General features: G+C 31.6%; 2 protein-coding genes across 3 annotated transcripts; both read right to left on the bottom strand.

The window, feature by feature from the left end:
• Window positions 1-9796: 9796 nt before the first annotated feature.
• On the bottom strand, window positions 9797-11973 carry LOC118053830 (aluminum-activated malate transporter 2-like). The gene is made up of 5 exons (XM_035065213.2): window positions 11538-11973; window positions 11306-11446; window positions 10807-11189; window positions 10570-10713; window positions 9797-10468 (listed from the first exon to the last, which is right to left on the bottom strand). The coding sequence occupies exons 1-5, from the start codon at window positions 11821-11823 to the stop codon at window positions 10004-10006; spliced, it is 1419 nt and encodes a 472-aa protein (XP_034921104.1). The 5' UTR covers window positions 11824-11973; the 3' UTR covers window positions 9797-10003.
• A 7884-nt stretch (window positions 11974-19857) lies between these two features.
• On the bottom strand, window positions 19858-22190 carry LOC118053831 (aluminum-activated malate transporter 2-like). Of its 2 annotated transcripts, none has more exons than XM_035065214.2 (6): window positions 21828-22190; window positions 21562-21702; window positions 21152-21424; window positions 20895-21007; window positions 20667-20810; window positions 19858-20434 (listed from the first exon to the last, which is right to left on the bottom strand). In XM_035065214.2, the coding sequence occupies exons 1-6, from the start codon at window positions 22111-22113 to the stop codon at window positions 19940-19942; spliced, it is 1452 nt and encodes a 483-aa protein (XP_034921105.1). In that variant the 5' UTR covers window positions 22114-22190; the 3' UTR covers window positions 19858-19939. The 2 variants fall into 2 exon arrangements, with proteins under 2 accessions (XP_034921105.1, XP_034921106.1); XM_035065215.2 differs by having other exon boundaries at window positions 21152-21262.
• Window positions 22191-24645: the final 2455 nt, after the last annotated feature.

The raw sequence follows: 24645 nt of genomic DNA, 5'->3' as shown, positions 1-24645 counted from the left end.
AGATGAAGATGGAATAGACTTAGAATAGAGTCAATAGACTTTCAAACCCACTAAACAAAGATGAAGATGGAATTTACCTTGTTGTCGTTGCTCAAATGAAGACGGTTTCTAGGAAAGGAAGATTGGGAATTAATTATCAAGGAAGATTGTGAATTTTCTCTGGGAAGTGGGAAGGAAGGAGGCTGCTTTATGAGATGATAATGAGATGTCAGGGAGGGAGGCTGATTAGGTTAAGTTAAGTGCATTTTTTTTTAATAGGTGAATGGGTCCGGTTCGGTTTGGCCCGGTTTCTGGGTCAAAACCGAAACCGAACCGAACCTGTTAACATTTATGGTTTTTTAAATCAGTTTAATTGATTTTTTATTTCGGTTTGATTTGTTCGGTTAATTTTTCTTTGATTTTATCGTTTTTTCGGTTAATCGGTTATTTTGAACACCCCTAGTAAAGATCATAAAAAAAAGTTCTGATTTTTTTACAAAAGAAGAAAAAATCACTTTTCATGTATAAAAAGGAAAACATTTGAATACTTAATGCATTATATATATATATATATATATAAAAGAAAAATTCAAACACTACTAGAAAATTGAAAAACAAAACAACAAAATTATTGACAAAAAATATTTTGTTGTTATTTATCGACATAAAATTTATGATGGAAACTGCATCTAAATAAAAAAATTTCATTGAAAATTCCATCGATATTTTTAACGCGTCAAATTGCTAACAAAATTATTGATTGAATGTTAGTCGGTGATTTGAAAAGGAATTAAAACATAACAATTCTTTCTTCCCCTCCCATTTCTTCTTCTTCTTCAATTCAGTTAAAACCCTAACCCGTTTTCTTCAAATTTCTTATAGCTTGATAAGTACGTAAAAAAATATTTTAATAAAGTTTTATATTATTAACTTAATGTATTTTAATAAAGCTCAGACTTCGGAGGGCCAAGCTGGAGAGAATGCTGAGCAAGATGACACAATCAGTGTCTCCAGAGGAAGCGCTGGATTTGCTTCGCACGCTACAGTCAAGGCAGTAAACAAATTGCCAAATGGAGATGCTGGTAAAATTGAAGTTGATGGGAAGTCTATCCTGTTTAAATCTGGAAAACCAGGATGTGATGGGAATTCAGAGCTTGGTGCTTGTCATAGCACTCCCCATTTGGACTGTGCACAAGGAACTGGGCCTCCGACATTCAATTATCATGGGACTGAAGGGATTGATGATGCACAGAATCTTGCTGATCTTTCAAGTGATTTTGCCAACACATTTATGCTTGAAGAAGAGCTGGAGCTGGAGCAGAAAACACTCAAGAATGATGAATGTTCTCCAGTTAGAAGATACGGCATGGTCTTATATTTGTTTGGTTCTCTCAATATTTGGTTTTATTTCACTTGTCTCTCGCTAAGTTTGATTTTATTTGTTGACTAGTTACTGATCTCTATACAAGATATTCTTTATGACATTTAAAAGTCGTCAGGCTACTTTCACATGCATATATTTGATTTCAGACAACCTTGTGGATTTTCCAGAAAAAAATTTAGGTCATGTTTACTCGTGCAAAAGTTTTCAGATTTCTCTTTTTTTTTTTCCCTCCCTAGAAAATAGAAAGCTGTAATAACATGTTGTTAAAAAAATAATATAAATTATATCTTGAAAATTTACTTAATAGTTTAAATTTTTTAGTTGAGATAATTTTTTGATATAGTATCAGAGCTTTATGATTAAGCGGTCACGAGTTTAAATTTCACCATCCTTATTTATTTGATAAAAATCAAGCATAAGATAATATAAACTTGTGCAAGTTTCAAGTTCAAAGGGTTTTCACTTGAAAGAATTTATTAAAGAATAATATAAATCATATCGATAGATATTGTTTTTTTAATATATGTTACTGTTTTCTTCGAAACAGTGTCCTGTTTTTTCAATTTTCTTAGTACACTGGAAACTGCTACGTGCTGTTTCCCTAATTTTCCTCTTCAGAAAACGAGGGCCATGTTTGGCTCACCAATAATTCAATCTCTCTATCATTTTTTTATTTTAGAAACAATCCAAATGCGCCCTTGTTCTATATTCTAGAAAATTATTTGTTGGTAAACACGTTTTCTTGAGAGATGAATATAGAAAGATGAAAAACAGAGTAGTGAATTGAAAAATTGATTTCTAAATGCAAACACAGCTATATCCTTGCAATTTCTGGTGCTGCTTACGTGACACGCGGTTGGGATCCATTAGTTTACTCCTATAAAGTTTCTTCATGCAGACATGATTGATGGGGTTCGACATGGTTTGTCCACCTGCTGTCTATTCATTTTGCTAATTTGTCTGAAATGGTTTTGAAATTTAGTTACTAATAATTGAGTTTTCAAAACCAGTTGCCAGTTTTGTAGAAGTAGGATAAGGGTCAAGGGCTTGCTATGATACTCTTAAATTTGCTTATGTTTTTCAAGATGTTCAAAACAACTTATTTACAGAGTCGAAACCAGAGAAGAAGAAATAAGAGGGAAGAACTGAGATTGCTAAAGACGTGATGAGAAATTTGGTGAATGTGTTGAACAAGTCCAGCAACTGATAGTTTAGGAATTTGGGGACTCGTATAGCTGGTTTCTGGGTCTTGATTGGCTAGATGAGTTAGAATATGGAAAGACAAGAGAACTAACCCTAATTACCAGAGGCAATTGACAGAAAGCAGATGCTTGTTTACGATATTAACAACAGAAAGTAGGAACTGTGAGGAAATTGTCTGCTTGGGATTGCAGTGGTAAGTAACTGCTTGGGTTTCCTGCTTAAAACTTGTTGCTGGGTATGCCTTCTCATCTGGCATTTCTTGTGGATCGTCACATACATATGCATTATTTGATATTAAACTTATCTGTCAGTAGGATAGAAAAGAAAGCTACTGAATCAGATTTTATAATATATATAAACAAATCCATATGACAATTAACTTGATTCAATGCAAAAGTTCTGATGAAAATTTAGGAAACTAAAAGAAAACCCCACAGTCACAACTTAAACAATAATGACTCCATTGAAACTCAATTTTGAAGATATTAATTAACTAGGACCTATTAGTGCTTTGTATCCATTGGATGAGAGGCACTAAGCTGGTCAAGATATCCCTTTCATGGTTACACTGGTGGGTCTTGAGCCGTTAGATCCTTAACACCTTCTGCCATCTTCTTTGCTGCTTCTTTAGGTTCATTAAGGATGCATCGACACACCAAGAAAAGAAGTGTGGAAACCAAGATTATAGCGACTAAGATTAAGATACCAAACATCATGTCCATCTTTGTTGTTCAGTCTTCGAGCTGGAGGTTCTGCTTGCGAAGTATCAAAAAAGAAAAAAAAGGAGCTTGTTAGCTAAATAGATGGTGGAAAAAGAGAAAATACTTGACAAAAAAAAAATTGTGTTTCTTTCATGAATAAAGATTTAAGAGTTAAAAGAAGAAGAACCACAAGCTAGAAGAGCTGAGTCGAAATATTGGCAGCTAAAAGAGCAGACAAAATATACCTTTAACAATGTTGTAGATGAATCAGACTTTATCAATAATATAAAATGTTTTTAAGAGAGTCTAACCCTCAAAGCTATATATATACTTAACCACGGTTCATAAATCGGTGCTATATGGGAAATAAATTAATGAATAATAAATGTATATATAGGAAATTTTATACAGGAAAGATTTACAGAATATAAGAGATTTTGCTTTTAATAAGAATATAACAGGAAGTTGGACCTTTTTATATAGGAAAGTTATTTTTGCTTTATAGTTTGGTTATTGTTTTTCCTTATATAAAAACAACTAAGAACAAAATTTATCATGATGCATTTAAGCAAATCTCATCTGAAAATTACTTTGATTTAATGCTGTATCAACAGGTTTAAATGACAATCATTTCACGTGCATGATCACCCATTAATGGGAAAATTGCCAAAAATACAAGCTTGTTGCGATGGTAAAGTTAGCAGCACGTGTTTGGTTTGCAAAATATGGTTTTTGTATAGTATGTTGGGGGAATCGTTCGCACCTCTTAGGGCTGCTGCCTACCGAGATTTTATTTTTTATTCCTTTTTTGAGGTTCTGGGTACAGCACCCTTTCTGGTTTTGTCTGCAAGTTTAGACTTTAGAGAGGTGCTTCGTCCTGTTCCCCCATTGCTGTTACCTGTACGTAAAGGAAAACTAAAAAGAAAAGAAAAAAGCAGCTAGCTGTAGCGAGCGACCCTTGTGAAAATTGAAGAATAACATATTGGAAATATTTATTTCTTGCTGATAAGTGATCATTAGATTTTTTTGTTACTTTCTTTTGTACTATGATGATGGTTTCGAATGAGTTTGTTGTACACTTAGTTTTAAAAAAGGGAACCAGCACCACTCATTTCTGTTTTTCACTGCTACAATTATAGGTTTAAAACCCAACTAATGAGTTGACCTAGGGTGAGGCCATTGAAGGGTTGATTTGACAGGCTAGCTCGGGTTTTAAACAATGATTTTCACATGTCTGCTGCTATTGATGACAAAAATGCTGCATTATGAAGAAACCATGGGAAGATGATGGGAAGCAAAGATTGGAGGAGGATGTTCCCAGAATAGAAAAGGCATGATGTATAAACCAACAAAACACGTAGTTAAAGAGGATTTAACACGGGCACTTGAAACCTCGGCCAAAAAATCTCTACTCGGCATGCTATGCATTTCATTTACCTAATTTAGTAAATTACTATAGTTAAGGAGGACGATTTTATTTTATTAGAGTGCTCTAAAATCTCAGAAGTAATAAGTTTGATAATAGGAATTCAAGGCTTGTAAGAAACCCCAAATTGTATATTTGAATGAACATCATATTTCACTCATTTCTTGTGTTTTTATACAACCAAAGACCACCTTAAAGAAGAAGAAGAAGAAGAAGAAGAAGAAGAAGAAGAGAGAGAGAGAGAGAGAGAGAGAGAGAGAGAGATGGGACATCCAACCATTCTATGTGACTGGTTTTACAGCTCACACTGACAACATATGCAAGAGAACTAAAAACAAGACATTCATTCTGGTTATATTAGCCGATACACACATCTTCATAGACTAAAACACATCTGCAACAACAAGGAGAAGATCATATTGGTAGAGCAGAATTAAAAGCAATACTTGTGAACCACCAGGATAACCCAAAATCAAAAGGAAATTCCTAGAATGCAACACCCACATCAATGGAAGAAACATCAAGGCAAAAGGCAAGTAAGCAAGTTAAGCAGGTAACCAAGAAGAAAGAGAAGCAAGACATCCGTAATTTATCAGGGAGAAGAACAACATGCTAAAAGAATTTAACACATACCTTACAATCACAATCAACAAACAAATAAATCAACCCAATAAAAGACCAAGACAACAAATTATTGAACTTTAGTATCACACATTCATGTTTTTATATATTTGTTGATAACAATAAAATGAAAAATAAACTAATAATATATATGGTTGATAATAAGTTTTAAACAAGTTTTATACAAATAACACACATCAACAAGTATGATGAATTTCGTGAAAAAATCAATCAAGAAGTCCAAGAAAAAAGCAAAATGAAGACTTAGAATAAGTGTTCATTTTAATGCTTAAACGTATATCTTATATCTTACTTGATAGTACAATTAAAATGAATTCACACATTTCACTTTGCATGCATTAAAGGATTGATGATAAAATCTAAGATAGATGATTCTAAGAATTCATCTAGGTTGAAGTGTTAAAATCTAGAATTTTATATGAATCGGTCGATCGCTTATTCATTAGTGATGAACACATAGGGATTTTGCAGGAGTTGGTCAACTGGTTAGCTTGACCATTTTGAACTAGTTGATCGTTTAAGCTGTCACAAGAACAATAATGGTTATAACCAACTAGTTTTTCTTGGATAAATATATATATATAGCTTGGCTAATTGTATAATTAGTAATAGAATCCAAACATATATCATACACAAGCTATTCTAATAGTAAAATAACTATAGAATTATCAATATTTGATGATACTCTAATTTATGCTATTAACCTTTATATTCTAGCTCAAGAGTATTCAATCTCATTCTCACTACACTTAAACACCTTCAAATCCTATAAATACTATCTAGTAAGTTGTAGAGATATTATAATTTCAATTATACTACCCAATATATTAAGAGAGTCAATATATTAAGTTTGTTGTGAAAAAAAAAATCATTCTTGTAAACTTTTGAGAGTTAGGTAAAAACTTTTAATATTGGTAAAGAAATTTCACCAAATGAAAAATCTTAAAGAGCATATGTCTTTAAGTAGAAATCTTGAAGAAGGGATTTCTTCAAGTGGTGTAAAAGGCTTGGTGAGATTCATCAAGTGGTTATTGTACTCTTAAACTTGGAATAGTGAAGGAATATAATACTCTAGTACGGTTTGATACTTGAGGTGTGGATTTAGGCTTGTCGATCCATGTTAAAAATAAGTTTGCAAACTCTCTCAATTATCTCTTTACTTTAAGTACTTTAATTATATTGATGGTTATTGTGTTTACTTGAAGTAATTTACATTAATTATCGAATATAATGATACACCTAATTCACTCCCTCTTAGATGTTAAGTTGCCTTAATCCTAAAAGAACACAAATAAATCAAAACATAGATAAACAATTCTGAACCCAAGAAAAAAATAAACCAAGACAAATATGTAAAGTCCCCTTAAAACAAAACAGGGCACATCAAAGTAGATTGTCAACTTTTTAAAAAACAGTAAGAAGATTTGTCATCATAAGAAGGCAATGAAAGCTGCTTGAAGTGATGATTTGAATTTAAGCTCAAACTATGAAGAAGAATGTATGGCAAAATGTGCTTTATAACTATCGAAAGAGCAAATGAGAAATCAAGTGAATATGGAGAATAGTTTTTAAATAGTGCTTGCTTAATACATATGGCTGAAGACGACTCATTATTCTCAAGAATTACCTAAAAATATGGAGGAAGTGTCACATATGGAGACAACTCAAAAGAAAAAATAATTGGAGTTGGAAATATTGGAGGTAAATCTTCTTCTTCTATTAGAAAAGCTTTTCTTGTTAATAGCTTAAAACATAATTTGCATAGCATTAATCAATTATGTGATAAAGGCTATGAAACTATTTTCGATCATATATGTTGTTTGATTCTTAAAGATTATAAAGTAATGTATGTAGGAAATATAAAAGATAACGTCTACAAGATTAAAATTAATGCATACATGAGAATAAAAAGTTGTATTGTTGCTAACATTAATGGTACTTTTCTTTGGCATAAGAAACTAGGTCATATTAGCATGAACATGATTTCTAAGCTAGTTAAAGAGGACTTTGATATGTAAGATTAATGTGAGGATTCAATAATGATAAAAAGAAATTTCAAGGTTAGAGGATCCACTAATAGTATTAGAAATAAGTATAGTATAAACTCTTTTTATTAATCAACTGGAAACCACACACAAAGGAGGTTTCAATCGAATGATTTATCCTTAATAGTTCATTATAAATTTTTAACATGATCATATTAATTATCTTATTTAAATAACACCAAACTTTTAAATATTGTCATGAATTTATGATGCTAACTTATGTTTACAACAAATCAATTTCCTTTCATAGCACAAGTGTAGGTTATACCATACAATTGGCTATGAAAATACAAAGCATTTGTTGTACCATGTGTTATACAACACAAATCTAGATTAGCCATTTAACAAGTAAGGTATTAAGAATTAGTAAGATAAAAAGATAAGATATGTTAATAACAAACTTTCTTGGATATAAACATTGAAGTCCATATTGAGTTTATATTGTACCTATTCTAACACCATTGGTGAAATGTAATTGTATTTGATGTAAGGTTATGTGTGATTATCTATATGTGCAATGAAAATTAAAAAGTATATACTAGATGGAAATAATAATTGGCTAATTAAGTGGCCTAAAAGCCAGACATTAAGAATCAATTGTTATGTTATGGAAATTGATTTTTCATCAATTGTTATGCAAGTATTTTAGGTGAAGAGAACTATTTAGTGATCCAGACAGAAGAGACTCTATTAAAATTTTAGTTAAATTGGAACATTGGTGAATAGTGTATGAATATGATTTCATGGTTGATTTTCTAATATAAGACAAAAAAAAATTACATTGTTTTTCATTAAGTTCAAGGCTCAAACCATTATTACAACGTTGAGAACTACAGGGTGTTACAGGTGTGACATGGTTTTAGGCATGGATTCTTTGGGAATTTACTCTTCAATCCTATTTGATTTTATCAAAATGAAACTTTTCTTTAAAAACGAAGGCAAGATGATTAAAAAAAATCATTGAGGAAGTTAAGTTGCAGATTGTCAACTTTAACAGCGTAAAAGAATTTAAAAGATGCAATAATTGGCTTTGTAGGGTAGCTTCTTTCCATATAAATGGAAGAAAGGCTAAAAAAATGAAGAAGGAAGTTAATGCCTTGTTAATGAAGTATGCTTTTGCTTCATTTTTTTTGATAAACTAAAGCAACTGCCTTTAGAGAGAGCCTTGAACCATAGAATTTCTTTAATTCAAAATGAAAAGCCAGTAAATATCAGAGCTTTGGGTAACCTAAAGTTTTCCAGTGGGCGGGGAGCTAGCCCTCTTAGTACTAGGTATAATCCATATAGATCCTGGTCCCCCATTAGAACCCCTAGTCTAGGTGCCTTAGTCTGAAAGTAAAGTCACTACTACATGCTACTTGTTTCCCTCTTTAGTGGCCATTTTGAAAGGAAAATGTTGAGGATAAGGTTACTTTAAGATGACTTCTTCTACTTCATTCCGTGAAGTTATCATGTCTCACACCAAGATTAAAAATACTTCTATACACATATTTCTCTTCACGCCAAGTTATTAAGAGAAATGTTAGAAAGGGACTTCAAATGAATTAAAATGAAATGAAATAAGTCTTTATATAGGGGGAGAGAGGTCTCATCCATCCTCCGTCAAATTAGTGACATATGTTACCACCATAACAAATCCACAAAAAGGCAATTAATATCGTCATGAAGCACCATACTCTTTATTTATCCAATAAAGATAAGCAATATTTCAGCTACAAATGCCATCTAACATGCTCCAATGAAACACCTCAAAAAGCACCCACCTTTCTTACATGAAGAAATGCTGAAAATGAAACAATATTTTTATCAAGTCTATTCGGTAAAAATGCTATACCGACTTGAGGAGCTATTGATGGATTAATATTTATCTATTTTAGCACAAAACCCACAATAGTCTTGGGCATAATTTTTGGACCTTATCCAACACCTAGTGGGCTTGGGTAGAGCACTCAAGCTCAAGTGCTAGGTGAGTGCCCAACCCTTCTTTGGGCCTAGGTGGTGTTCCCGAGCCCAATCCCAAGGGGTGTGCCCGGTCTCCTTGGGCCCATGCCTTTTCTTTTTTCCAATAACATGACTTGATGTTTTTGGGACTAATTAATGAATGTCTTAAACTTATTTGCTTCTTCTCTCATTCATACACGTGAAAAGGATGTCTTCCTCATTAATGCATGTGTAATAAGAGATATTTGTCCCTCGTAAATATTATCATGGTAAAATTATTTTTCAGTCTCTCAACTCAAGAAAAAAGACAAGGTTCAACGGCTACAAATATCCCTTAAACTATTTAGGTAAAAGGTTTAAGATTTTACATTCAAAAGACATATATATTCAACACAAGAACAACCTTATTATTGGAATTTAAGGTTTTCTATCATATTTATTACTCATTTTCTCTATAAAATTACTAACTTTACCATCAGGGAATCATTAAAACATCCAAAAGAAGACTTTTTATATGTATCAAGAGAGTTTCATTTACTTTGAATAAAAAAGTTATTTGAATGAACATATAATCAACCCACCAAAAAAACCTTATTTCAAGGCACATGAGATTTTTAAACATCATCGCATGCTGTATTTTACATAGGTTAAATTAGTAAAATGTTCACATCTTTATCAAGCTTCAACTAGTTGTCGACGATGACAAACTCCCATTCTGTGGCTTAACTGGAGGTGGCTGGTCAATTGTAACAACATGATGATGTACATCCATGTTAGCACCCTGCTGCATTTCTCCCTGCTCAGGTAATTTCGGTTTCTCTTGTTCTACGTTTTCAAACCCTGCAAGGGAGGCTAATTCATGAATTGCCTCAGCAATTTTCTCTGTGCAAGAGATCACCTCAAATAGTAGAGAAGTGACGGTAACGGCTGGGACAACTTCTAAGAGGTTAATGCCTTCACACAGGTCTGAATAGAGCAATAACTTCATGTTCTTGGCAGCATTTTTTGATTTTACAAGGTGGGAACTGGCAGAGGATGGCGGGGTCATGCTTTTGATAGCCAATGCTAATTCCTTCAATGCTTTTCCTATTTCTGAGCTCATTTTTGTGCATGAATCCTGAATCATGCCTTGGATTTCTGGTGGTGTCTGCAAAAATTGTTTCCATTTTGATCACATTAGTATTCTCTGTTAATGTCTAGTTGCATTTTTTTTTCTGTGTAATGATTTTGTGTGGACAGAGTTCATACCTTAATGTCAGAATTGAGGTAGCCATTAAGAGCTTCGACTTTGTAGGCACATTGCCTAGTTAGGCTTCCAACCTTGAGGTAGTGTTTCCAAGGATGACGAAACTTGAACTGGCCATGACCAGGTTCCCATCTTGCAAAATTAACCTGTAAAACACATGGAGAAAATTCATTATTTGAGTTGTGTTCTAGAAATTGAAATTGAGAGACAGGAGGTTTCAGCTCTTTGTTTTTGCTTACCAGTGATTCTTCCATGTTTTTCGAGTTGAGGACACTCTTATAGCCTTGCAAAGATGCCTTGTTAATTGATTCTCCCTCTTCTGGTTTACGAAAGAATTCAACCCCGAAATGTTCCAAGAAAATCCCAAGTTTTTCAATGTTGGCAGCAGCAAGATTGTGAAGATCGTCACCAGCCCATACTGGGCATATGCAAATGCACACAAACACAGCAGTAAGGCCACCAATAAGAATGGTTGAGACTCTCTTATGGGCCATCTCTAGAACTTCATCATCTCGGTAACCCGAAACCGATATCAAACAGAACGTCAAGATAAATATGAGAAGCCCATAATCATATCTTGCCTTCATTCTTGGAAAGAATCGAACAAATGTCACCGTTGTAGCTGCATAACATCACCAGCCAGTCACAACAAAATTCTTGAAGTTTTTTCGAGAAAGAAAGAAAATGAAGAACTGTGTGAAATAGAAGTTGTTTCAAGACTAGTGAATCAATATTTACCCAGTAGAAAGACGAAGAGCCCAAGAAGCATGGGCTCCCCTTTCTCTCCAGATAGAGTGGCCAAGCGATGTGCACCAAACCCAAGAGCTCCTGCTAGAAATGTTGCCAAACCTCTGTTGAGACCTCTACCCAGCGTTGCTCCTGCATTATAATAAATTAGGAGTCATCTATCAAGCATTAATTTACTTAGTTTTTGAACGATAAAGATGGACTATTAGCTTATGTAACTTACCAACAGAGAATTCGAAGACCACCACAACAGTCATGACAGCCCACATTGCAGAGTCACCAAAGCCATTGTAGAGAGGTTCAAAGTAGTAGAACAGTGATACCAAAGTGATGGCTAGCCCTACTTTTCCTGAATGATTAACTCTTCTTGGATCATCTTGTCCTAATTTCTTTATTTTTCTTGCACATTCAACTATCTTAGCCTTTGATCTCTCAGACAAGGATTTGATCCACCCACATCCTCTGGAAAAACAGCCACCATTGTTTTGCATTCCACTTGACCTTTCCATAGCAAGGTTTATGGCAGCAAACTTGAAAAGGTTTCTATTGGTACTGGGTACTTTTCTATCTCCTTGAGAAAAGAAGAGAGCTTGAGCTTGACTCTGATCTTACAGAGAAATGTTGGCTGTAATTGGAAGGAGCTTTGCTTGTTCGAAGAGGGAGATTGTTGCTTTGGACGGAGGAGAAGGCAACTTCTGTATTTATAGGTTACAAATATTTGCATGGGGACCAAAAGAACCCCACAAGTTCAGCTTACGTTTTTTCGTTTCATGTGTGAAAACCTTGTAAGATATTGTTTTAAAAATCTCAAAATTAATTATTACGGGTCACCGGCAAGCCATGTTTTTATTTGGGTTCGGTGAAAACCCCTCTGGTAGAAGTGAAACACGTTTAGTAGGCTCATTGTCCCTTCCTAGCATGATCCGACAGTAGTAACCTAGATATTTCCCTTCATGGGAGACGTAACCAGGTAGGAACTCTAGGAGTTTCTCTTGAGGCGGCCATGTCTAGGGACATTTTGTGGTACAGTTGTGACACTACTGTCCAAAACATTTTTTTTTTTTATTAACATTCGGGCAATTTTTGTTTAATTTTATATGAATTTTAAAATTAATAATTATATAAATTTTTAATAGTTACACTCATAAAAATTAAAAAATAAGTTAAAAATCTGATTAATTAAACTATCCTTAAAGTTATAATTTTTTTTTTAACATAAATGTTTGAGCCAACTTGCATATTTTTCAACTAATCACTATGGACTATAAAACTAATAATCATATAAGTTTTTAGTAATTCCTAAAATTTATGGGATTTGAATTAATAAATTTTAGAAAACCTAAAATCTAACTAATTAAATTATATTTTTTAAAATTAATTTTTTTTATTTTTTTTATTAACATAAATGTTTATATCAATTTATATATATATTGATTAATTTTTCATGTTATAAAATTAATGATAATGAAACTTCCAGTATCTTTCCTGTTAATAAAATTGTTTTGTCTTTGATATGATAAGTGGTTGAGGGAAGACAGACAGAAGAGATAACCTCGTTGATTCTGACACGTAGCCATATGTGTCTGTTGTTTCCTATCTGTATTGCACTGTCTGGAAAAGGATGGATGAGTTTACTCGGTTCTTTTCTTGAGTTGTTGTTGTCGGTCAACCTCCAAGGGACTTCTGAGTGAGTGTCCAGCTGGATACTCTTTGATGGTACACTGCTTTGTTTACTGTTTTCAACTCGTGTTGATTTTGAATGCTGGGGAGAGAGAATCTTCCTTTTTTTGTCAAGAGTTTTAATTTAGTACGTCACTTAGATTTGTGTATCCGTTTTTTTTTTTTAAATCACTCCAGTTGTGGGGAGGAAAAAGAGCTAATATACGAACCAATTTAAAAAGAATAATGGGAACTTGAAGAAAAAGGGTTAAAAAAATAAAAAAGGAGACAAAAGTTAAAAGAAAAGAAAAAACCCTGAGATAAGTGGGTTGTTTTGAAAATTACTAAAAAATCCAATATAAAAAAAAATAATAAAGTATAATTTTTAATTAAATAAATATTAAAGAATAAAACTTAAAAAATATAAGTTTAGAAAAAGAAGGAAAAAATGTGAATTTAGGATCTTGAGTTAATTTCTAAAATTCACTATTTTAGTATTATTATTATTATTATTATTTAAGTTTAAATTTTAAAACTAATATCTAGATGGGTTGGGGTTGCAGAAAAATGAGGGAAGGAATTGATGTGACTTGATCGGTTAAATTTTCTTTGAAAACACATATATTTTTTTTATTAGCAATATGATTTATAGAATAAAAATAGAGACAATTGAAAATTTTATCATTTGAAATTAGGTTATTGGACTTTAAATTTTATAGGTTTTTTTTTTTTTTCATTTTACTGGATATCCTCATTTTATTTACCATGTATTTATCAAGTTAATTCAGGTTAACTCAGATTATTATAATCTAAACAAATGTTTTTATATTAAAACAATTTAACTCGACTACACTATACCGCAAAAAAAAAAAAGTATATTCAATACAAAATGATTATTAATAATATTTTTAGTATTCTATATTTTTATATGACTGTGAAACATAAAAAATAGAAGGAGACCTATGTGTTTAGTTTGAAGGATGTGTTTCACATTATAATCAAAATGTTGTTTGCTGGAAAAAAAAAAAAAAGTTTGTTTAAAATTATTTTTTTTAGTTTCTATAGCTGTTTAATATGCCGGCGAACCTAACTTCAAATTTTTCTGGCAGCTAGGACATCCATTGTTCTAAATCTGCTTGAATCATGATGCCTCGTCATAAAAGCATAAACTGAAGAAAAAAAGAGAGAATAATTAATGAATTCAAGGTGATAATAGATTAAAGTGTTATTAGTTCTTTGAATATGCATGCTGACTCAATTCAAGAATTATCCTGACTTGAGAAACTCCAAGCATGTTAGAAAGATGCTCGGTTTTCTACTATTTAAATTGTGTACACACAAAATAATTATCTCTCGTAGTTTTTACATTAAAAAAAATTAATTTTTTAAACTAAAATTTAAAAGATAATTTTTTATGGGAACTACGCAAAATCCATACCAAATAAAATTTAACCAAACAAAATCAAACTTGTAATTGAAATAAAATACATAATTTCAATAACAATGATAATGATAATAAAATTTTTGTGATTTAAATTCATTATTCACTAAATAATAAAATGCGTTGATTTTTACAAGATATGAAGTTAGAACCTGATAGAATTCAAGATAATAATTTTTATTTATTTATTTGGAGATTCGAAGACTTTGGACCTGAAGATGCAAGGAAATGCTTTCTTATTATATAATAATAATCAAATCAACTAAAATTATTGGAATTAAAATCTATTTTACTAGAAAAAAACATAACTAAATGTTAAAAAAACCATCTTAATCCAATAATTTAAGCTATCAGGTAAGATCTCATAATATGATTTATATTATTATCTAACATACCCTCTCAAATAAAAGTCTTTTGGACTTGAAATTTGCATAGGCTCTTATTAGTTTATGCTTAATTTTTATCAAATAAATAAAAATAATAAGATTTGAACTCGTGACCACTTAGTCATCAAGGCTTTGATACCATGTCAATAAACCATCTCAACCCAATAGCATAAGCTATTAGGTAAGGTCCCATAATATGGGTTATATTATTTTCTAATACTAAATACATAATTATAAGTGTTTGCACTGCGTTCTCTCAAAATTTTAAATGTTTTGGTTTAAAATAAAAAAAATATGTTTTCGAATCATTTTTATATGCTGATATTAAAAAAAAATTTAAAAAATTTTATTTTAATATATTTTTAAACAAAAAATACTTTAAAACTATTATCACTATTACAATTCCATGCACACCAATAACATCTATTTATTTTCAAGATAGCAGACTATGTAAACCTGAAATTTTTGAATGAGTCCACCACGTTTTTTCTTTTTCTATTTTTTTTCAACGGAAGATTTTTAAATAAGTTAATTATATCATCGAGTTACGAGTTAACAGCCGAACCAATTCAAGTTTTAAAACAATAATTATATAAGAATTCGTGGGTCCAAATTACTCGTAGTGTACGATCATGTAATTTATGTGAGAAGTGACTTTAATATACTACCATTCGTTGCCATCCAAATCATAGACACACACACATATAGTTACTTCCCTGTTACGCTGCGAGTGGGAATAAAAATCTTTTACTGTAAAAAATGTCTTATATGAATTTTTTTATATTGATATTAAATTAAACTCTATGAGCTAATTTTGAAATCTTTAAATTAATTTCTTGTTCAACTTGGGTTTCAACTCAAATCATACATGAGTTTTTTTATATTACTAAATCGACTTGACGGGTTTAAAAATAATTTGAATAATTGATAAAAATATGGTTTGTTTTTAAAAAAAACTCAAGATGATATTTTTTTTTTAGTATTGAAAAGTTAATATATTAGATCGAATTGGGTTTCGTGGCTTAACCTACTAAAAATACGACTCGGGTTATGAACCCTACTAAATTTAAAACTTTAGTTTCTTAAATTATTTTTTCCCAGCATGACCCTCACGACTTGACAAGTCCGAAGGCTATCTAAATAACTACTAAAACCATGGTTTGACTTGATTTTTTTTTTTTTTGAGATGATATATATATTGAAACAATGATATATTTGATGGACTTAGGCTTCACGACTTAACTCTTTAAATTTGTGACATAGGTCATATTAACCTGGTTTAGTTTAATAACTTTGTTTCTTAAACTATTTTTTACTTAATTATATAATAATTAAAATATACATTCACAAAATCAAACACCAACCAAATACTATGATATTTGTTTAAGATCATGATAATCTTATAAAAAGTAAATTGAAACAAAATATGAAGATCAATTCAAAATCAATAAATTATTAAATGATAAAAAAAAATAAAAACAAAAAATAAAAAAAACATGCTTCACAATTCATGTAAATAGTACAAGCAAGTGAAATCACTCTAAAATCTTTTAATGTCGTGTAATTTGTAATTCCTCTAGAAAAAATTAGTTTGTATATCCACGCTATGCTATAAAAAAAAAAAAAAAACTTTTAAACAAACAAACAAAAAACATCTAGATCTCAAAGAATTGTTTGTTATTGCTATTAAATCTAAAAATATAAGCGTTTGAATTTTTCAATATCAAGATAAATTTTTTTTATTAACACATCTCTTATTGATTTTAATGAACACAAACTTTTTAACTGAAATCATTATTTCTGTTAAAAAATATTTTATAATTTAAAAATATATATATATATATATAAAAAAAATAGCATGTCTATATTTTGTGTGATTAAAATCTAAAAACATCATAAATATGATAAAATCATGTTAAAGATTTATCTAAAATCTTTAAGAATAAACAAAATTGAATTGGATTTTCATAAACCATTTATTATTAATATTAGTATTTTTATATCAGATACATTATAATAAAATATATATATATATATATATATTAAAAAATATTAGTGGTTACTATTCTTTTTGGAGCAACAAAAAACCAAAAAAAAGGGACAAAAAGAAGAAGAAAAATAGAAAAGAGTCACGTCTGCACACCTAGCTCTATTTTTTGCTGTTAAAAAGACAGAAAATAAATCATCCACCATTATTTTTAAAAAAAAAAAAAAAACATGCATCATGGTTTGAATATGCAATCTTGTGATTTTTTTTATTAACATAGATGTCCGAACCAGCTTGCACGCACCTCGACTAATACTATAGACCCTGAAGTTAATAACTATATAAATATTTAATAGGCTATAAAATTTATGGAACTCGAACTGGTGACCTTTAAAAAACAAATCTAGAATTTGACAAATTAAACTATCCCACGAAAATTATCTTGTGATTTTTTTTTTGTTTGTTACCAACTAAGCTTGAACACTAAATTGTTATAAATTGACTTAAAAAACATGTTAAAGTGTTTTATTAGTAAATATTTATAGAAACAATAAAGCACCTTAACAAATTTCAATTTTTTTAGTGTTGTAGGTTAATTGTATAAGAAAAGGTATTATTATGTGTAGCCGTCCATTGATATTGGGGTTTGGGCCTCACTGTCTTCCCTTAAAAAAAGATGCAAACAGAGCCTTATGTAATTCGGACTTGACTTTTCTACCGAACTTAATATTTCGATTTTTTTTCTTTTCTTTTTTTCAGGAGACTTGTAATCATTAACCATCATACTCGGTTTGTCTAGACATTCAAGTAACAGATTGACTAGATGATCTAAAAGTAGTGTAAAATATCTTGAAGTTAATTTAATTAAATTTTTTAAATTGGAGGCCAAAGATTTTTTTTTTTTTTTTTTTTTGGGAGGACAACAGATGAGCGGATTGGTTGGCCACCAATGGTCATTCTTTTTGTCCACAAAGAGATCTTCTCCAGAAAAATTAGCCCAAAATTCCTCCTCCTCCTCCTCCTCGATCCATATCTCCAAGCTCCCGTTCTTTTGGCCTCTCTTTCAACCATTATCTTTTTACCCTACTCTGTTTGCAATGAATTCAAGAGTTTTGGCACCGAATTAAATAAATGGAAACAAAATGGTCAGGCAGTATTATTAATCATTTCTTCTTCTTTTTTAATCTCTGAGAACACTTCTCAGTGGTTGAGAGGTAAGTGGAATGGTAAAATGCTTTTGATTAAAGAGCCAGGTCCAAGACAAAACGATAAACAAATTACTCTATGATGCTCTCTAGATGATTAAGAAACTGATAAAAAAAACTTAATTAAATTCCGTACTGGACGTAAAAGTCCATATGAATATCAATATGGTGTTGATTTCTTTTGAATTTGGGAATGATGATTCAATGTTTCTGTCTTTGAAAGCAACACAAAGCATGGAAGTCGCCTCAAGTAACCTTTCATGATTGAGTTTCTCTTGATTTGTCTGGAGTCGAAAGTTAGTGGAACTGCTGTGATAAGTGGGGTGATTTATTAAAGTGATACATGCTCCTACCAATCTTAGAAAACTTGGTGCAAATTTCTCAAATCCATGGTATATCGAACGAAATAGAGGACTTTTTTTATCTAGCTACTCAATGGAGATCCTAGTGGAAAACACTCAGATCCCACCTTTTTTTCCTTTGCTGCTTGCCACTGCTTCATCTTCATTTTGTGTGGTGAGTGTTTACTCTGAAAGAACTCTTTATTCTTTGAAAGCTCTGCAATTTGCAGGCACTAAGACACGAGACATGGCCTCTGGTGACTGCGTTTATGGTGATTACCATGTCGTTTGCCCTCTTACTTCATCTATATATCTAAGCATGAGAGGGTATTTTCTCTCACAAAAACGGGCTGATAGTTCTCTGTTAATCGATGGACTGGTTGGAGAGAGACGCAATCACAAGTTTGATCATGGACAAGTTTCAAATCTTGTTAGCACGATCAGATGCCCTCCCCACCTTTCTTCTCGTAGCCTTAAAATATGAAAAGAAAAGTTCAGATCAAACTTCCACCATGTGGTGTACTCATTGCCATTCTTATATTATATCTACAAAAGAGGCATATTGCTTTGTAACCAATGGAGTTTTAGCCTTGTAGATATCAAAAGTGCCATTTGAAATCTTGTTTTCAATGATCTAACTATTGTTAGATAAAGTAAATCTTGATTTCAATGATCTAACACTTGTTAGATAAAGTTTGTGTTTTGTATAAATCATAGATCTAAAAATGTTTTGTTAATTAACACGTATCATAGTTTGTAGGTATAAATTCCACTAAAACCTCTAGTTTTTTTTAAAAAAAAATTTAAACACAAACTTAAATGCAAGTGTAAATGATCTTGATTGCAAGCCCACATAATACAGTGGGGCTTGGGAATCTTTCGTTTTTATGATTAAAGATATTTGAGCACATGATAATAACATTAAAAAATAATATAAATTATATCCTAAAACTTCATCTAGAAACTTAAGTTATTGGGTTGAGATGGTTCTCTGATATAGTATCAAAACCTTGATGACTAAGTGATCACGAGTACAAACTCTTTATTTGGTAAAAATTAAGCATAAGATAATATGAGCTCAAGCCTAAAGGGCTTTTATTTGAAGGGGGATGTTAGAGAATAATACAGTGGGCTTGGAAACCGTCACCTAAAAACTTAAGCTATTGAATTAAAATGATTCTACATATGATGGATAAAAAACAAAAGAGCATCTTATGTATAATTTAGGCTAGCTCATTCTGCTGCTAAAGAATCAAAAAAGAGTTACAGGCAGATTGGATTACTTTGGGCTTGAGTTTGTTGTTGATGGCTGATGTGCCATCTATGCTGTCTTCGCCAAAAAGACGAGTAAATACGGACGTAAGTTATAAACCCTAATGGCTGAAAAGAATAATGGCATTTTTCTTATCCTGGAAAAAAAGGGCATTTGTTCTGTACCAAAAAAAAGGGATGATACAAATTGAAATGCATGTTTCAGGATATTCCTGTCACATATATTTCTTATTACAGTTAATTAGATTTTTTTTTTTTAATAATACCCAATTTCATATAAAACTCACTTGGGATATCATGTATACATAATAATACATAAGTTAGTAACATATATTTACACTTCCATATTGTGCTTGATAGCCTTTGGTGCAGAAGAAATCTCACTTGGTGAAGCAGCCATGGTTGATTCTCCAACATTGACGACAACATGGGAGCAATTGACCATCTGAGCTGATTTTATATTCTGTGGTTGTCCTGAATGCAACTTTTCCGGTGATACAGTACGTTCTACACTCTTAAATTGAGCTTTGGAAGCGAGTTCATGGACGGATTCAGCAATGTTTTCAGTGCATTTGACCACTTCATTAAGGATTGAAGCCACTGTAATCCCTGGTATAACTTTCAGCAGGTCAGTGTCTTCCCATAGGCCTGATTTGAGTAAAGATTTCAGGTTTTTGGCGGCAGATTTTGCATTTTCTATATGGGAATCTGCAGAAGATGGCTGTACCATTTTTTTGATTGTTAATGACAGTTCCTTCAGTGCTTTTCCAGATTCTATACTCATGTTCGTGCATGCTTCCTGAATTAGGCTTCTAACTTCTGATGATGCCTGCAAGTATGTCAGCAGATTGGCATCTACTATGAGATAAGAAGCATTTGAACAACTGTTATTTATTTTGTTAGTTCTTAACCCATACAGGTTTGAGCTTTACTGTTTTTGGTGAGATGGGATCGCGATATATGAGATGCCAAGGGCTTAAAAGTAGCTAATCGCATTGTATTTAGAGTTTAGACATCAAAGACAAGATACCTGCGAAGGAGTTAATTTATTTTTTATATACCTGAATGTCGGCATTTAAGTATCCATTCAATGCTTCAATTCTGTAGGCACATTCACGAACCAGAGTTCCAACTTTTAGGTACTGTTTCCATGGATGCCGAAACTGGAACCTACCATGTCTTGGCTCCCACGCTGCAAAATTAGCCTGAAGGCATCGAAACTATCATCAGAAAACGAACTATATATATAGCTAGGTAAGGGAAGAGGAGGTCGAGAGATTAATCCACACCAAGGATTCTTCACCGGTTTTTGAATTCAAAACACTCTTGTATCCTTCCAGATACTTCTTGTCGTCCTTAGACTCTGCATCCCCTGTTCTTTTGAAGTATTCATCACCAAATCCTGTAAATGTTACCTTTTCCAAGTAAGCTTTCGACCACATATTGAATAGTTAAGAAGAACAGTAGGAACTAATGCATCCACTAGCTATAATATGTACTTAGCGTGCTCCACTTTAATTAATCTGTTGGAGACATGGATACATACCTTCCAAGAAGTTACCAAGCTTTTCAATGTTGAGAGCAATCAGATTGTGAAGATCTTCACCAGCCCACACAGGGAAAACCACAATAGAAATGATGAAACAAGCACAGCCACCTACAAAGACGGTTAATACTCTTTTATGTGCCAACTCTAATATTTCATCGTCTCGAAAGCCCGATATCGATATCAAAGAGAAGGTCAATATGAATATTAGCAGCCCATAATCATATCTTGCTTTAATTTTTGGAAAGAACCGTAAGAATGTTGATATTGCAGCTGCAAACAAAAACCAGAATAAATTTGAATCCATTACTACCTTCCACCATTTTTTTTTGTTACAGCAAGGATCAATTTGAAGCCTAGGTGCAAATATGCAATGATTTCTGTGTGCATGCATGGTTAAAGATACCTACCTTGTAGAAAGACTAAGGAGCCAAGTAGTATGGGTTCTCCTACATGTCCAGATAGGTTTGCTAGGTGATGTGCTCCGACGCCGAGTGCACTCGCCAGAAGTGTTGCCATTCCTCTGTTCAGTCCTTTTCCGAGAGTAGCCCCTGATGAAAAATTGTGAAAAAAACCACATAATTGTCAATATTACGACCGGATTAGTGGTTTTTGTCCGCCATGAATGGTGATTTTTGGTTTCTTGAAAAGGGGCATAGCTCCTGGCTAGACTTACCCACAGAGAACTCAAAGACAACTACAACAGTCATAATAGCCCACATTGCAGTGACGCCAAAATTACTGTAGAGTGGCTGGTAGTAGTAGAATATTGATACCAATGCAAGTGCAAGCCCTACTTTTAGTGAATGAATAACTCTTCTCGGATCATCTTGTCCGACCTTCTTTATGTTCCTAGCCGTATCAGCCACCTTAGCTTTGAACTTCACCGGCAAGGCATTGAGCCACCGTCGCCCTTGAGTGAAAAAACCGGCCTTGTCGCCGCTTGCAGGTCCGATTTCCATGGCTAAATATTGAGGATAGGCAAGTTCGCATGAACTGAGAAAGATCAAAGAGAGCAAAGAACAAGGAGAATCGGCCGAGAGAGATGATGCCTTAGGAGAGGCTCTACATGCTTCCAATTTATAAGAAGAAAATGGCATCTTATTTGCACATAGAATAATAAAATATGTTATAATAGTTTAATTATGAACATGCTTCGATGTACTATGCAAGTACAAAAGAGTTTTCACCGAAAAAGGTTAAAAACAAGGTGAAACCATTAAGGTTTGTTTTTTTAAAAAAATTTTCTATTGAAAAACTATTTAATGTTAAAAATAAAAAACAAATATTTAAAAAACCCTTGTAGCTAAAAAATCCATTGATGCCTTGTAGCTACTAGCTGTACATAATGTTGATATCCACTCATAAATACTAGAGGTCTAGGAGCTAGCGTTAATTTCCCATCGCCAATTTGCCATGGTTCTCCTAGCACTACTGAGGTTTAGGCAGAATAAACGATGGCAATCATGAGTTGGCTAACCATAGTTTTAACCATGTTTGTTTGGCAACATGGTTATGGGTATTTTTTAAAATAATTTTTAATGTTAAAATATATGTTAATAATTTTTTTTTATTTTTTTTAAAATTATTTTTTAATATCAGCACATCAAAATAATTTGAAAACACTAAAAATATATTAATTTGAAGTTAATAAAAAATAAAAAAATTTTTAAATTTTTTCAAAAATATTTTTGAAATAAAAACAAACAGAAACAAAACTGCTACATGAACTGTCACACGTAATAGTGCGCACCGTTTTAAAGTCTACACGTTAACATTAAACCCTATTCTTTGGATCTTCTCAAGGCTAATACATCATGGACTTGGTATATATGAGAATGAAATTGTGATTGTTTTTTAAAGTATTTTTTATTTATAAATATATTAAAATATTTTTTTTAAAAAAAATATTTTTGATATTAGTATATGAAAATATATGAAAATATCAAAAAAAATATTAATTTAAAATAAAAAACCCAATGCAAGCTAGTCCAGGTCTTAGCCATACAAGTTCTAATCTCTAAGTCCTGGATTTCTTATATAAGCTACACACTAAAATACTCTTTAGACACTACACTATTCTTACATTTACTAAGTTAAGTTTAAGAGTATTCTCTATTTTAACAGAGAACTTGTTTTGCAGAAAAGTTTATAGATTAGCCTAAGATTGCAGTACTAAACTGCTCATTTCATGTATGAAGTCTTTCAATTATTTTATTTTTAAAAGTGCTGACAACAATATTTTTATTTTATTTTAAAAGAAATGTGCTGACAACAATGAAGAAGAAAAGAGGGGAGAATATTCAAGTTTCCTACACAAAAAATTGATAGGAAATTCAACAAATTAAAAAGGTTTGGGTACAATTTATGCTAGGTGGTGAGGAAAACATTATCAAGACAAGAATTAAAAGAGAATAAGTGAAAGAAATTGGGGATTTGGAGAGGAAAGGAGTTGACCAAGAAGGGGAAAGCAGTGTAAAAAAAAAAAAATTCAACTAATTAAGGATCAAAGCTCACTTTATCATTGGGTAAGGGATTTTAGACTTAATTACATAAGTTAATTGAATACGATTATGAATTTATGTATAAATTGCAAATTCAAAGTTAGGGTTCATAAGTAAAATCGGAGGAAATGAAAAATTGGCATTGATTAATGTAATTGGAATGAAAATTGATGAAAATAACTTAAAATAATGAATAATTAAAGAAAAAAATCCTAGGGTTGTGAAGGGTAGTGGTGCCGGCCAAAAAGGAAGAAAGATGGAAAAAAATTCAAACAATGCATGAAAGTTGATTGGTTATAATTATTTTAGAATGTGTTGAAATGTGAAGAATGAATTAAAAAGAAATAGAAATCTCTAAACTTATAATAGAAAGATTGATTATGATATTAGGAACATTTCAAGTTTGTAGGGGATTATGGAGTTTTTGTGTTATGTTGAAGTATTATTATAGATGAAGGAATGTACAAAAGTGAATATGCTTTTGGTGAGAGAATTTTGGTTATTTATAGAAGGATGTGAGAAAAAAAAAATTTAAATTAGTAGATTATTATGGAGATAGAGTTAATGATATTACAAGTTAGAATAGCAAATGATACTATTTATGTTGGTACAAAAATGGTCACAGGACCCACCTAGCAATAAAATAAAATAAAATAATTAATTAGAAAATGCTTCAAGAACAAAAAAAAAAAACGAATAGCATTATCTGAATTTACAATATTCTATTCCTTTATCTGTAGTGTTTTTATCATCTCAATTATTATTTTTCTTTTTATATATATGATGAGTGCAACCCTAATTCCTAAGTGAAGTTCGGAACCAATTATCTTAATTTTAATTTTTTTTTTTAACATTTCAAGCCCGAGAAAGAAGTCCGGTGCATGATTGAATAGTCTCTAGGCTCACAAGTATAATAATACTGAACTAGATTTATTTGCCTCATTATTCAAAAAATATTCTTATTGCACACATGTATATTAATCATTTCTT

Source organism: Populus alba, chromosome 9 (genome assembly GCF_005239225.2).
Source record: "Populus alba chromosome 9, ASM523922v2, whole genome shotgun sequence".
Lineage (NCBI taxonomy): Eukaryota > Viridiplantae > Streptophyta > Magnoliopsida > Malpighiales > Salicaceae > Populus > Populus alba.
Note: the sequence above shows the minus strand (reverse complement) of the source record. Positions and strands in the feature narration are given on the sequence as shown.

What these genes read in the sequence shown, in the direction of transcription:
- LOC118053830 (XM_035065213.2), bottom strand. Translation starts at nt 11,823, where the DNA reads ATGGAAAGGTCAAGTGGAATGCAAAACAATGGTGGCTGTTTTTCCAGA. An exon ending in GGTCTTCGAATTCTCTGTTG is followed by an intron (nt 11,447 to 11,537) that starts GTAAGTTACATA and finishes ATTATAATGCAG; the next exon opens with GAGCAACGCTGGGTAGAGGT. An exon ending in ACCTCAATTCTGACATTAAG is followed by an intron (nt 10,469 to 10,569) that starts GTATGAACTCTG and finishes CAATTTTTGCAG; the next exon opens with ACACCACCAGAAATCCAAGG.
- LOC118053831 (XM_035065214.2), bottom strand. Translation starts at nt 22,113, where the DNA reads ATGGAAATCGGACCTGCAAGCGGCGACAAGGCCGGTTTTTTCACTCAA. An exon ending in TGTCTTTGAGTTCTCTGTGG is followed by an intron (nt 21,703 to 21,827) that starts GTAAGTCTAGCC and finishes ATTTTTCATCAG; the next exon opens with GGGCTACTCTCGGAAAAGGA. An exon ending in ACTTAAATGCCGACATTCAG is followed by an intron (nt 20,435 to 20,666) that starts GTATATAAAAAA and finishes ACATACTTGCAG; the next exon opens with GCATCATCAGAAGTTAGAAG.